The sequence below is a fragment of the Pyxicephalus adspersus genome, chromosome 6, assembly GCF_032062135.1.
Source record: "Pyxicephalus adspersus chromosome 6, UCB_Pads_2.0, whole genome shotgun sequence".
In the NCBI taxonomy this organism is placed as follows: Eukaryota; Metazoa; Chordata; class Amphibia; order Anura; family Pyxicephalidae; genus Pyxicephalus; species Pyxicephalus adspersus.
In genome coordinates this window covers 64,331,058-64,347,011 of record NC_092863.1, presented here as the reverse complement: position 1 = coordinate 64,347,011, position 15,954 = coordinate 64,331,058, and the positions used below count along the sequence as shown (strand labels likewise).

General features: G+C 36.3%; 1 protein-coding gene across 2 annotated transcripts in view; it reads right to left on the bottom strand.

The window, feature by feature from the left end:
- Positions 1-694: 694 nt before the first annotated feature.
- SEMA6A (semaphorin 6A) overlaps positions 695-15,954 on the bottom strand; it is a 144,484-nt gene continuing 129,224 nt past the window's right edge. For both annotated transcript variants that reach the window (XM_072416056.1, XM_072416057.1), the window contains one exon: positions 695-3,732. In XM_072416056.1, coding sequence (XP_072272157.1) covers positions 2,987-3,732 — 746 coding nt within the window. In that variant the 3' untranslated portion in view covers positions 695-2,986. The remainder of the gene's footprint in view (positions 3,733-15,954) is intronic.

The following is a 15,954-nucleotide window of genomic DNA, read 5'->3' as shown; positions in this document are numbered from 1 at the left end:
TCTTGAAGCTTGGGAAGATCTCAACGTGCATTTTATGCAAAACAATCGTAAGATTTTCCAGGAGCTGGACGCTCTTCACCAAGAAAAATGGGCAGCACCAGTTTTACTACCTGAGAAAATCAAGAGACTTCTCCACAACTATCACAAAAGCCTACATTTCATCACCCATGCTCAAGGGGCCCTACAGAGTGCTAAGAAATAAAAGTATGTAAACTTTTTACACAAGAACTATTTCATTTTCTCTATTGCTTTGTTTTGCTGTACATTTTTTTTTATCCTATTAAAAGAAAATGAATTATGTTTGCCTGATCATTTTCCTTAAGGAACAGTGCACATCTTGCAAAATCTACCAGGGAATGTAAACTTTTGCGTACAACTACATCCAAAAAAAGCTCCTTTTATATTCCACCCAAAAATGGAAACTTGTTTCAGCACATTGAAGTGCCTTGAGGTTTGCAAATTACATATTCCTAGAAGATCAAAATACTGTATTTTGGTTTTGTTAGAATCTTACATTTAGAATGAAAAAAACTTGCTATTACTAGTTTTTGTATCATTAAGCAATAATTAAAAATGTACAACTTTTTTAGACTTAATAAATGTTTGAAATACATAACCTGGGGTAATGTGAAACTACTTTGTTCAATGGCATTTATGTAGCTCAATTGTCTCATACCATTAGGCAGCAAGCAACTGTGGGTATATAATTTTATTCAGCAAAGTATAGCATACATCAAGTGTGAAAAACAATTAGATACCTATCTACAATGTGGAGTTCTAACATCTATATTGTTTAAAAATTGTAGAACAGTTTACTTAAAACAAAAAAACAAAGCAAAATACATGTAAAAAGCTAAAATATCAAAAAGAATGTCTTTAATTTACTAATGCTAATACTTACTACAATAAAAAAACTAATTACATTGTGAGCACTTGCAATACAATATTTCATTTTAATTCACATGGATAAAAAGTAAAGTGTCTGTTTTTGCTCTACAACTGTGCCTTTTATTGGCATGATATACTGATACATCCGCCTCCTTTTTGCCTTGTATTGACAAAATATTAATTTGACATTTTAATAGGAATACATTATCATTGTGAATGTATACAAAAAGTTATACAAACATTATTTTGACCAAAAGACAGCATTTTATAGACAGTATGTAAAAACACATTTGACATAAAAGCACAGATTTTTCCCTTTAGTTGACTGATTATCATGGAATGTACAGGTACCCTGCAGAAAGTAGAACAATGTTTCCCTGTTTTGACCTTGGGTACTGAGCTTCGTTTATAAAGCAAAACAGATAGACCATGGTGATGGTCCAGAGAGAGATTTGCAATGTTACCAAAAAGCCCTTAAGGGTATTACTCCAAAAGATGGAATATGGTTCCAGCAGGCAGGTAAGCCAGTCAACAAGCACATTAATACATGCCAAAGGAACATACAGCAGTCCATGAGTGGTTTGTATAGTCACAAAAATTTCAAAGTAGAAACATGGCAGTAAAACAATTTTGTTAAAGCTTTAGTTTGTTCTGCCTATATTTTGCCTTTTCTGGTTCCTCCGCCACATCCCCCACCTCAACATGCTAATTAATTTTTGTAATAAAATGTTATTGTTTTTATCCCAGAGACATTACCAGGGACCTTGTAGCACAGGCAGCCCATGGCTGGTGGTGGGAGTCAGTGGGGTGCTGTGCATAGCTTACTGAAAATACGATGAGGTGGTAACACCCACATGCAATGCTAAGCCTCGATGTCCGAGAGAACTGAAATCTAATAACTGAAAAGTGTTTGGCTAGGGCAGTAAAGCTGGTAAGGAAAAATCTAGTTGATACCAGACATCTTCCAGCCTGAAAATTAGAAGGCACTAACTTGCAGCAACTTCTAATAAACACAATGAGAAGCTCCCAGAATACTGTAAAGCTGTTTAAGTACATGAGAGAATCTGTAGAACATTGAAGGTAAGACTGAAGTTCAGCATTTATGTAAAGAAATATTTAAAACAGTACTTGAGTACCTCACTGTATATATTAAGCATTCTCCAGGGATGCTGACAAAATTATAGATTGAAAGATAGATAGACAGATTGATAGACAGACAAACCGATATATTTAATTATTTCTATAATGTGCTACCACCCACAGAAGGAATGCAAAAATGGGTAAAAGTACAGATTTTTACTATATTATTATTATCAACACAGACATCATTACATGCATGTACTGTGTAAGGTCACCAAAATACTTGGTGAATTGAAAAAACTTTACCAAAATAACGTACCATATTTCTTGGAAGCTCAAGCGCAGGACATTGCAGGGTCTGTTCCAATGTTGAAACCATTCTAGCAACCTCGAAGACCACTACTGTATATGAAGGAAATTTGTGGTTTTCATGATACAGCAAACATTCTGGAGCAATGGGGTTAAAGGAGGGGAAAAAGCAATTCCAACTACAGCAGTAAAGTTTAAACGTTTTCATAGTTCCCTTTATTTAAAAGAGAAAGTGGTTTCAGGTTAGTCCATTGGCATTATCAAGTCCCTGCAGTGATCTCCAAGCATATGACCACCTAATACCCAAGAACGTGTGAAAGTCCAATATCTTAGTCCTAATAAACGTTGGCAAGTGGTATCTTTCTGGGCTTTTAAAAGAGAACAGCTTAAAGATTATGTCTAATACTGCTAGACATTTTATTCAATACATAGTAGAAAAATATACCTTTTAATATCTAAAACACTTTTAATACATATGCATAGCAATGTAAAAAAATTCCTGTGAAAATTATTTTATAAAGAGACCTAGAAATAAGACATGGAAAACAATCAAACCCTTGATTTTTTTTTCTTCTAGGTAAAGACAGTTGTGCAAACTAAAAGTAACAAAGTTTTCAAAGCAATAACACTATGGTTTGTTGTATGAAGTATGAGAACTTTTTGTCCTAGTTCTTCCAAATTTACGCATTTATTTTTGTATAACATGATACTATCGTTTTCCATGGCCTAGAATAACTGATGGCTCAACAGGATTAAGAGACCGGCTGGGCCTGTTTACTCTGCCACCATGAATGCGAGCAAATGCCTTGGGTGGACTTGGACCTGCAGTCACGTGTTCATTTCTCAGAGGAGTAGATGCCTCACTTCCACAAGTTCTGCTGGGGAAGGTCGCATCTTTGGAGGCACTAAAGAGTTGAATGCCTTGTTGTATGACGCTTACGAACATTTGTGCGGATTGCTGATGGTGCTGGGACATTAACAGTAGGTTAGAAGCAATTTTTTCTAAAATTGCATTCTGCTGCATAAGAAGTTCAGTGCTTGACTTCTCTGAAGCCATAATCTGTTTCAGAGATTTATTAATATCTTTCACGTGGCCATTTAGGACATTTAACTTCCTGGACATTGTTTTTCGCAACTGGCTTTGTTCCGCATAGATGAGAGCTGTGTGTTCACTGATGTCATTCCGCATTGTGGGGGGAACTTGATCACTGCTAAAAGGAGGCATCATAGGTAGTTCATTGTATGTCTCATCAGATGCTGTTTTCTGTACACTGGCGCCATGTTGATCATCTTTTTCAGGTTGTTTGTCCTGCAACATAAAGTAATCTTTCTCTTTGATGGAATCGAGGTGACTTGAAAGAGGAGCCATATATATTGAAGCTTTTTCTTCTTCCATAGCTGTAAATTCTGCATTGTCTTGAAGCACATCAGTCATGGCCATGCTGGTTGGTATTTCTAAATAAAAGGAAGTGAATGTTGTTAGATCACAGTATCATATATTGGTTTCTGAAAATCATATGTTGGTATCAGGTTTTAGGCACAGGAGTAAAACATGAAATTTTGTAAGCAATATATGAATAAAATTTCCTAGATCTTTAAGAGGATATAACATCACAGTAAAAGCAGCTACAGAGGTTAAGGGTGGATTTTGTTTCTTTACTTTAGGAATTTTCAAATATTTTGATGGCCAAAGTCTGAGCACAGAATAATTTTGAAAGACTGCTGCTTTTATTAATTTTGTCATAGTGCCTACCACTGCCAGGTATGCTCACCAATACATGCTGCCTCTCCACCCTAGTTAGGTTCCTCTGTTGGAGCTTACCCAGATAGATTATATCACATGCTTACATGGTTACTTTTTTAACAGGTATCAAAAAGCTCATTGTAATTACACTAATAGAATATACATGCGGCTCTTAGCATAATTATAGTTTTACTATTTTCTAGTTTCTATTGCCACAACAGCTAAGTAGTACTATTTTACTTTGTGATAAAAACTCATTTTATAAGTCAGAAAATCACAATTGGATTAAACACATAGTCTTCATATTACCGAACCTAAATTTGGAGTAATGTTTTGTCTAGGTGGGTTTTCTGGAGAGGAAAATCTAATATTGATTTTTGACAACAACAACTTTGATACAGAAAACAATTACAATTCTATTATGATGGTGGGAAAGGATATTCGTTTTTCTTAAGCAAAACACAATCTAAGTTACATCTCAACATTATTTTCTTATCATCTCCTTCAAAGTTCTGCTAAAAAACTGAAAAAAAAAAAAAAACAGTCAAGGTTTGATGTGTTACAAGGACCAATCAACTCTTCTATGATCCAAAGTGAATGTATCAAACGCTGTGCAATATTACGGTTACAAAAGTTATTGGTTTGCTATTATCTGCCTATTCTTTGTAGCTCTGTAAACTCCATTGGATGTTTTGGAAACACTAAGATTCCAAATAAAACACACTTTATTCAATTGCAAAGCACTATCTAACAGGCAGGACCAGACTGATAATAGAAACCTGGCCAAAATCCAATACCCTTTAGCTATTCCGAGATGGGAAAATCAAGATATATTCTTGGCATCGACTGAAAATTTTAAAAGAGGACGAAAACTGCTTAGGCTCAAATGGGTGATAAAAATGTAACTAGCAATGTTAATCTGTTTAGCAGAATATCTTTTTTTCCCTTTCATAATAATTACTGTAGGCATAGATATTTTATAGCAAATATATTGGCCACTCTCTGTGGTAGCATTTGCTATTGTACTCAAGGGCAATGCCACTAGATGCAGCTGGTAAAAGGCATTTAAGTTGTAATTGTTTTATTAGATGATCTAACGTGCCAAGCAAACTTTTTTTCACAGCTGTTGAACTTCTAACTGCAACATGAATGGGGAATCAAAACTCCCGGCTAATTAAATTAACCATTCTGTTAAATAAAGCAAAACTTTGTCATGAAATACTAAACAGATGGGTTGCTGATTTGTTTTGAGCCCCAGAGCTTGCCTAGGCTGTTCTCAGGCCATATTGTTGATGTGGATGATTTGACATTACATTGATTTTTATATTTTTCTATTTTAATTCTATTACCCTTCTGGATCTGCTGATAATTCACTTGGACTAATGGTGCAAAAAAATTGTTAAAGTATCTGAACCCAGTAACTAAAATTTCAGCTATGCTTTCCTTTGCTTATGTCATTTGGAAAGCCGTTTTCAATATTTTAAATCTGTAGCACTCATTGAAATAATCACACGTGACAGTGCCTTAAGAAGAATCTTCATGGCAATTTCTTTTTATTTTAGGGTGACAACTGTCTACTGCATTGTCACCCTGTCACTTGGACCCCTGATGGAGACAAGCAGCAAAATGTACACATTATGTAGTCACAGTCTACTTTGCTCACTAACAGGATGTCCATCAAGAATTTATAAAATAAAAATCTGCTGGAGTGAGTGCATGTAGACAGAAAATAGTTGAAAGAGAATATATAAGATCAGGAGTACCTAGATGCACAAATTGATATAGAAAAATAAAAGGGAAAAATTTGTCAATTGTTTTTGAAACATAGGGCTTTTGCAAATTAAATATTACCGAAATGGGTAAAGATTGGTGGGTGGTACTGTGTCCTTAAACTGACTACCTAATGAAGAGTGCACTTACTTGTCCTTTGTATTCTGCCTGTTACCTGTCCTGACTTTTTCCTGGAATCTGACCATGTCACATCTGCTAGAACTGTAATGTCCGGTTGTCTAGCTGGTGTTGTTATGCTGAAGCACGTGTCTATTCCACTTTCTGGTAAGGTCACCCTGAAGGTTGTGACCTGTTGTTCCCCTGCAGCAAAGCAGTGGAGTTGCTACTAGGGCCACCCAATGATTACTTGTAGTGAAGTTAGTCCATGTGAGCTGCTAGATTGGTGAGGGTGGGCATGGGGGGTAAATCCCCAACATTAGCTTTATAAAGCCTGCACCAAGAAGTTGACATCAATGAACAGCACCCAGTATTGTAATTTATTTTCTCATTATCCCGTTTTGCATTGTAAAAAAAGTATTAGGTTGGAGTCAATTTAAACTGTATCACAGATTATGTTTCTCAAGAAATGATTTGCCATCTAAAATGCAGTATTTACAGAAACCTTCAGATTTATACCTGTCTTTAGATGTGCTTCTATGATGAGTGTAATAACAACCTGATACCTTGTGATACACGTAGCTAGATGTCATGTGACAGTGTCTTCACAACACATTCATTCGATCTGCCAGGTATTTATTTCTGCAATATAGCTAGAAAATGATATCATATCTGTCCTAGTTTGATTCAATAGTATAACAATGACATTAAAGCTGTGAAAGAAGTTTCTGCAGCCAGGCATTTATTTAGCGCAGTGATTTTTTTCCATCTGTCTGATTGTTACATTGATAAAGTATACTTGCGTTTATTTCCATGAAGTTGGATATTTTGTGAAGATTATAAGTAGCACCTCTGGCTATTCTGAGAATTGCCTAAGTAGATTATATTTGTACTTTTACAAAGTGATGCAAGTTCACTTTTAATTTATGATATGACTATTGCTCAAAAGGACCCTAGCCTTGTAAAGTAAATGTAATCTTAATAATAAATCTCACATTAGCTTTAACATGTAAAAATAATTTCATTAATCAATGTCATTAAACATATAGTATTTCCCAATGTGGTCCTTAGCCGTCACCCTATTAAACAAGTTACTAATGGAGACTGTACATGGCAATTTCAACACAAACTCCACTGTTGCTCCAGATTTGCTGATGGTGACATGTCTGCAGAGCATGTACAGTATGTCCGGTAGCCCTAGAATTTTCTAGAATTCCCTTCAAAACCCGCCTATTCAAACTTGCCTACCCATCCTTCTTTCACTCTAAGCCAACGTTCTCTTTCCCTTTGCACGCTATCTTCCCCATGCCATAGATAGTAAGGCTATGTACTCGTCAGATGATTCTCGTCCGATCGATCAAACAATGGAAAGTATAAGGGAGAGCGCGCAGTGGGGTGCCGCTCTATCGTTCTTTTCCACCCTCCATAGAGCAACGATGCTGTATGTACAACGCTTGTTCATGCATCGTGCAGTCTTTTGTTGTTTAAATGGATTGTGAAAGCCCCTTTCCAACAACAATTATTGCACGTGTGTACCCAGCCTAAGTTCTATTAGGTAGGGTTACCTTTTCATCCTGTGTCTGTACATTTATAAATGTTGTAGAGCCGTCATGTATGTTAACTCCATTGTGGCTCCATACATACTGTACTAAAGTAGTTTACATTCACAACATTATATTAATAGGGACATTTCATTACTATCTCCTTAATCATTGTGTATTATTGAATACTGGTTAAATCTCAAAACATACACATACACTCAACTAATAATTCTTGGGACAGCAGAATGACAAATATTACTGGGGTCCTAGTTTTCCATGCATGTTGAACATTCAAATTCTTCTGCTTATGTGCCTTCTGTTCCCATGAAGTGAACTAATGCAATTGATTCACCAAGCAAACAGGTGTTTGAAGCAAAGCAGCAGGTATAAAACACCTGTACAATGTGCTGTAGTAGGAAAAAAGTCAGTGTATGAACTGGCATTTAACTTTAGAATCTTTAAGGTGCGTACACACTTCCAATTTTTATCGTTCCAATCGAACGACGAACGATCGATTGGGCAAAAAATCGTTCGTAAAAAAGTAACCAACGACGCCGACGAACGAGGAAACTCGTTGGAAACGAACGACCGGACCGGCGGATCGGATTGGACGACGATCGTTGAACATCGTTCGTGTGTACGGTCGTTCGTTGATCGTCCATGTTCAGAGCATGCGTAATGAACGAACGTTCGTTCACTTTCCTGTCGTGCACATAGTTCCTCTATCGCTTAAACGATCGTATCTATTGTGTGTACAATATCTACGAACGATGGTGTCGTTATCTCTATGTGCAGGATCGGTGCTATACGATCGTTCGTATATATCGTGCAGGATCGTTCGTCGTTCGTTTTCCAACGATAATAATTGGAAGTGTGTACGTAGCTTAACAAACAAGTAAGAAGGTGCTTATGTAAGGCTGTGAGCCTCTGATTTTATTGTACATAATTTGATTAATAAAGTAGACACAGCTTCACTGTATCATTAAAGTGTTCAGTTTCCGCTTCATATGTAAATTAACTTTGATGCATAGGTTTACAATCACTGCTCCAGAGTTTGTATGTCCGGGGTGGGTGGCTCTAGGTCAGTTGGGATGACGTATTTCTTGACAAGTATTTCTGATGAATGTAAAGGATGCGGATGTCAAAAGGAAGGCACCATGAAAGGGGGGATAAAGTTTCAAGTGTAACAAATCTAGGCTCCGGTGAAGTGCCAGAGAAAATTTAAAGAAAATATACAAATCAACTTTACTGTTAAAAAAGTAAATGCATTTTGGGAATTTAAGAACTATATATCAGGATATATATCATAATGCAATAAAATGTATATAAAAATATTTTTATCCCATATTTCCCTCTTCCAAACTGAACCTAAAAATGTATATACTAGTACTCCTGTGCTCAGTCTATGTACAATACCACTATTGTGCTGGGTTAAAGTGCTCTTTAACATTTGTTGTTACACTAAATGGCATTTCAATGCACTATGCATTATTACATGCACACAGTAGATACTATTTATAAATTAGATGAAAATATATTAAAACTTTATTTTTTGAGGATAATTTACTCTACAGTACACACAGCTAGAGAAGCCAGAAATAGTGTTTCTTAAGAATATGTTAAAACGGTCCATGGTCATTGCACAGGTGTACCCTACAATTGACAATTCCACTGGTGTATAATTAGGGAACAAATCTTCAAAACTGTAGGGCTGGGTAAACATCTGTGTAGTGATAAAACAAGCATTGGTGCTCTGTGATGATGCTCATTCTGATCTGAGCCCCAACACACTGTGCCGGCTGCCCTATGGTGCACTGATTTGCAACAAGCAGTACTACAAGAACTGTTCTGCTGCTGAAACTTCTGAAACTGCTCTGTCATGCAGCAGCGAACTAATTCAGCCCATTGCCTGACCCCACTATGCAGCTGCATATATGTGTACCTATGCCTAAACTATAATATTCTACTTCTCTTCAGGCCCAAATATGACATGTCAGCTTTCACAAATGTGCTCCTTGTACAAGTGATCAATATTGCAGGATTGCAGAACTTTTAGGCAGCTTAAAATACAGAAACTCAAAGAAAGTGAAATTCGTTGTTTATGCTTTCTTTTCTATTAAGACAGTACAGTGTAATGAAGCACATTTGACAGGGTTTGGAGGTGCATTTAAATTAAGAACTAAGTGAATTTATAGTGAGAGCAAATGTCATAGTTAATTATCACAGAGCAGAAGAGACAGACCTGAGTACATTAAAATACATATTTAATTTATCCATTATGCTACAAAAAATCCACACAAGAGTGATTGGACCTGATGGCAAGCAGATCCTAAGTGCTCTCAGTTTTAGTAAAGCATCAGCTGCTATCTCTCTCGGCACCACTCTATGATGGAATTTGTTAAAAACTGTAACACCATCTCAGATGTCTATTCCTATCATCTATTGGACTAATGCAGTACAGACAAGTGGAAAAGCTTATTCAAGTCATTTAACACAAACTTCATCTGTCTGTCTGTGCTTCTCTCTCTGTATATAGTGTACTTGTATGCACACACATTGAATGAAAATTTAGGACATTTCATGCACTGAATTTATTAGGAAAGACAAAATGCAGTTGTTATTTGGTGTGCGCAGTTGGCTTACAGTGGCTCTCAAGGGTTAGGAAAGCTTTCCTCTGAGAAACTTCATAAAATCACTTATTCTATTTAAACATATTTTTTTAATGTTTGCTTGTTTTGATAGATCAGAGGTCAGGTCAGGTCAAAGGATCATAGGTCAAAGGAAAATAAAATGTTTAATGCCAGGCACAGGAAAACTGGTCAGGATTGAAGGAAAAATGACCCTAAATATACTGCTAAACTGAAATGGTTTAAAAAGAAACATGTACACTTCTTAGAATGTCCTAGTCGAAGCCCTGGTCTCAATCTGATAATCTGAGGTAATGACCAGAACATTTTAGTAGTTTAACACAACCCATCTAACTTGAAGGAGTTGAAGCAGTTCCATACGGTATAAGCAAATATCACAATGGCTATGTGGTGTGCTAAGTTAATAGAGAAATAATAAAAGATAATTGTAGCTGTAATTGCAGCAGAAGGTATGATTTGAGGGGGTATATACTGTACCTATGCACACTCAATACTTCTGTTTTTATATCTTAATTATTTTGTCACAGTAAAAAATATTTTGCACCTTCTAATGGATAGACATGTTGTGTAAACCAAATGATGCTAACCCCTCAAGAACCAGATTTCATTCCAGGTTGTAATGCATCAAAACAGGCCGAACAATAGGAGTTTGAATACTTTTGCAAACTCAGCCAACCTGATTGACGTAGTTAGTGCCTGGATGCCTATATGATTTCATTAATTTAATGGTAAGCCATCTCATATCTTTCTCACTGTTCATGTCCTTCTGGAGATTTTCCTTGCCTTTTGCATACTTTTTTCCATTCTCTATACAAAATGAACTAAATAATCAAAATCCTTTAGCAGGTGGAGGCCCTGAAAGCAAAATATCTTACTCATGTGAACATGCCTGGTTTAGATTCATTGGGATTGATAAACCCTTCAAGTTAAAATCAATGTGAATTCTAAGGAAGACAAATCTTCCTTAAAAAAGATCAAATAGTCTTAGGGTATTTCCTCTCCTGTGCAAATGTTTTTGTTTCATCCAATACAGCAGACTATTCACTCACAAGAAAGTAGCCCAAGCGAATACTATAGTTTAAAAATAAATACTGCAACAACATTTGATCATAAAAATAAAACCCAACATGACTGACCCTTTAAAGAAATCAAATATGACATTTGCTGTTCTCATAATTAGTATTCCTTGTGATTGCTCTAAACTTGTTTAGGGTTCAAGCATTTGTACTGTTAATTTACACTTCTCTTATTTGTTTATCAGATTAGATCAATTCCTAGATCTGGATAAAACTCTATATTATAAGCAACAGCCAGGAGCAGGACAAGCAAGGGTCCTTAACCTCTGCTGCAGATAACTCCCAGTCAATCTGCCACCATACAGAGCACTATTAAGCCAAGTAAACATTCCCACACTGCAGGACATCGCCATTTTTTGATATTCATGGAGAACCCCAACATCTCCATAGTACTGCCTATATGAATGGTGAATCTCTGTACAAAACTCCCCTGTAGAAGCCTATGTGAAATATGTCAAGAGATGAGACTCAACTGCTTTACTCATGGACTTACCATTATTGTTATATTCATGGTTCTTATGTCCCAATGAATGTGTCACTAATTGTATGGAGGAATAGCAAGTAAAATCACTATTTTGTAGTAAACTGTGGTCCTCAAAAGCCATCTCTTCTTTTAAACTCACTTAGGAGTTTTCTTCCTTTCTATTTAACCTATATGGATGGGCCATTTGGGGAAAATTGATGGGCCATCTGGGGAAAAATATGAGATTCCTCCCATTATATAGAATCACAAAAAATGAATTTGCCTTGAAAAAAAGATAAAAATAGATTTATGTATGTGTTGTTGTTTTGTGAAATCAATATTCAGCTAATTACCTGAATTTTTTTAGCAGGCTACCACATATATAAAGATAAAACATACAGATGAGCATCTGTATTTATCTGACATTTTTGTGTGAGCTCAGTATGCAGAGCTGTATTTGGGACCTCACTGCCTGACAAGTCCCCAGGTGAGTGCTGAGGATGGGAGCTGGCCAATCTATACATATTATAATGCTTTTTAAAGCATTATAAGAACTTTTTAAATAGTTTGCTCCTAATAGACAAGCGACGGACTCTTTAAATGTGCTCTATAGTTCCTTGAACTTATTAAAAGGTACCCTGTAATGCCACCCAAGGTTTCTAAACAAGTCGAAAGAGAATTTATTTGGTAATTGTTCACTGACATTCTGCTGCTTGGTGACCACTTAGGACTAAATATTGGTAAAATAACCAGTCTCAGAAATGTTCAAACACTGAGGTGGAATTGGGGATAAACACAGTACCTGCATCACCAAGTTGCTTCCTGCAAATACACCAAGAGGATGCAATCCACAAGCTAGTCGATAGTTAGAATAATAAGGATGGACAATTTTTCCAGTAGAAGAATTAGCATTTAGAGATATTTCATACCTATCTATAGTATATAAATATAAAACACTCAAGATATTCAAGTACTATTGTAGGTTTTAAAGTAACTGTACCTGTCCTCACAATGACCAATGAGTCAGATGAAACCTCTCAGCAGAGATTCAATGTTGCAGGAAATATTTACACAAAATCTTCTAGGGTTGAAGATTTATATTCTGGTATTCATGTAGATATGTAAAAGTATACCACTTAGTGCAGTAATATGTGGTTGCCATTGCTAGCCTCTATATAAAATCTAGCTGTCTGGCCTAATACATCTGCATTGGGTTTCAGAGCAATCATGCAACCACTTAAAGTCAGAAACAGGTAAAGTTCCTAATCTCTTAAATTGTACAATGACAAGCTATCTGCTGTGAATTCTGCAGAAAAATCAATACAGGTAGCCTGAGTGGAGGACATCTGACATACAAACGCCTCCTAGATACAAACGGGCCTTCCTTGCTTGCTCAGGATGGAGTCTTGGAGGGGGGCGGTTTGCATGACTTGCATAAGAAATCTTTTGCTAAACACAGCTGAGGTTGTGGGTGATTTTAAGAATGGAGCTGATCTGTAACATCTTGCAACTCTTTAATGACAAAGAAACTCTGCAGCTGTTTCAGCTTGCTCCAGAAGTTAATAAATGTCTAGGCTCCATAAAGTTTTTTTTTTTGCTTTGTTTGTTACTAACTCACAGTAAGGATTTTATACAGTAACTGACACCTCACTGCCTAATATGTTGAGACAAACATCGGCCCTAACTGCTTCTATTAAAATATTGTACCTGTTCCGTCTTACATACAAATTTAACTTAAAAACAAACCTACAGTCCCTATCTCGTATGTAACCCGGGGACTTTCTGTATAAGCATTTCATGTGCCCACTGTATTCTGACTAACTGCAATTCAAATCTACAGTTGTACTGAAAAGTCTGAAGCAATCTTTAGTACGGTACAGGATTTGCCAATATTATATTTTGACCTGCTTCACAATAATGTAAAAATCACACAGCACAGCTTCCCTTAATGCATGATGAAGTTAGGATTCAAGTCAGTTAACTCCTAAAAGAGAATACATTTGAACCCATAGGCACCTGAGACTAAAACCAGTAACCAGGGTTCTTTTGACACCTTAGGTCACGTTTTCCACTGAACATCCTAAACATTCTTGGAATATCTGATTTTACTTGTCTTGTTCTAATCTTAAGAGGACAAATATAGCAAAATGCGTTAGAAATTGAGATATATCTATTCTATTCCCCTAATGGACTAATGTTTTTCCTAGCAGATGGAAATATACTTTTAACCATACCTTTTGGAGTGTGATAGTTTAACTTTGTATAGCACTCATTTGATGTTGAATTAAACATGTTTAATACCAAAAAACTACCTCTCTATGATTTTGGACTCAGATGCCTTATGAGATCAAATGTATTCCCTTCATGTTGGCTGTTGTTAGAGGTTGGCAATCAATATTTGCCATTATCATAAAAGGGATATCCATTTTGAATTATTCCTTTAGCCCTTAAAGTGTATGTCAAGGCACACATTTCCTAGGCTTTGAAATACTAATACAAAATTAAAGCCCATTTGAGGTTTTACCTTTTACCTGATTTTCAAAGAACTTTCCATCACTTGGTAAATCTTCAGCTTTACCAAGAGACAGATTTTAGTAAAAAAAAAATGTTTACTTCCCTGTTGTATCTATAGCAAACCTTGACATACACATTACACATACTTTATAGTAGAACTTTGTCATGAATACATTCTCTTTAAATTGTTGCTCAACTTTTTCAAAAACAAAAGGGAAGCATTTAGGAAGCTGAGGCTTTGGATCCTGGTTCGCCACACAGAACACACAGAACACACCAAACATCAAAGTTGTGTTCATGTTCCTGGCAGCTGGAAGCAAAATCAAACCTTTCTAGGAAAGGTGGACAATTTCATTACACAAAAGCCGGGATCTGCACACATTTGTAGTATTTATCAGACAGATGTAAAAAAGTGTAAAGGAAGATATTGTTTTACAAAAATCCTGGCTTGTATGTGGCCTTGAAGACTGGAGCCTTTAAGACACCCCTGCTCAGTGCAGCTCAGCATGTATGTTTGTTGTTAATCAGTGGCACTGCTACCTATAAACAGGTAACAAATTTTGGACCACTTTTCTGCCTCCAAAACAATGTTTCTCCATATGTTTCTTTTCCCCGATTTGATCATATGATCTGTTTTGTCAGATAACATAATTTGTAATGGTGAAGGGTCACGGCACACTGTGCCAACCCTTCAACTTTGTACTGCTAAAAGACCATAAAGAGGAACTGCAAGGCTCCCCTGGTACAGGGGCAGGTTACAGATGTGCAAGCATTGCATTCACTGTTACATTTGGGTTTATGGCAGTTATCCTCAGCGCTGCTAGTATCCTCATTAGCCGCTATCAAGATCTCTCTGACTGGCCAGGCCCATACACTAATGGGTAATCCGCAACACTGTTTACCCAGCTCTATATTAAGTTTGTCTAGAACATAGTTAGACTGTCACATTACTCCAAACAAAAGACAAACACACTTATTCAAACAAAAATGATGATGAAAAATTATGGTGAAAACCCATCCCAAGCAATTAGATTGACTTGAGCTAAAAACACAATGGCCAGCTACAGAATTACTGGGAAAGTTTATATCAGAGTCATGGTAAGCAAAATTGGCAAGGAGTTCTAACATATTAGTTGAAAAGAAAAGAACAAAAAACAAAGAACTTTTTTTTTTGGCCAGTGATGTCAAATATATTCTTCAAAAACAAATGGTGATAACAATATATACATTTACATTTGGCAATATACACAAAATAAATAATTATACTGAGTGGTGCCTTGTCCCATTACATGTGATGGGAGTTGACGGCCAGTGTCTAGACAGATAATTCTCTGACACATTTCTGATTAGCTGCATAAAGACAAGTAAACAGCAGTAGTTTTATTTTCCAAAGAATTGAAAGGACAAGCCTTAGCTACACAAGTGCTTGATCTACTTGGTCACAAAGGAAGGCAGATAAGGCAGGTGGTAATAGTTTAAAGACATGTCTCTCTGAGACATTTGCCAGCCTGCCGTTATATTGAACCAATAACCTGTAACAAGAGCCATCACAGGTAAAAGAATCATACAATGCTTGGACATAGGTCTAAACATAAAGTGACTAATTTATACTTAATTGGTGTCTTCATAAAACATTTTGGCATGTTTCTTTTTTAAGCCTAAACTGTTGGCAGGAAACATATGGACAAATAACTTCCAGGGCATCCATACTGCCCCGGATCTAATGCACAAAATCTTAAGATCTCCAAATCACTGATAAAAAGGCAACCCTACTATTAAATGTATGTATTAAGCAGGACTGGAG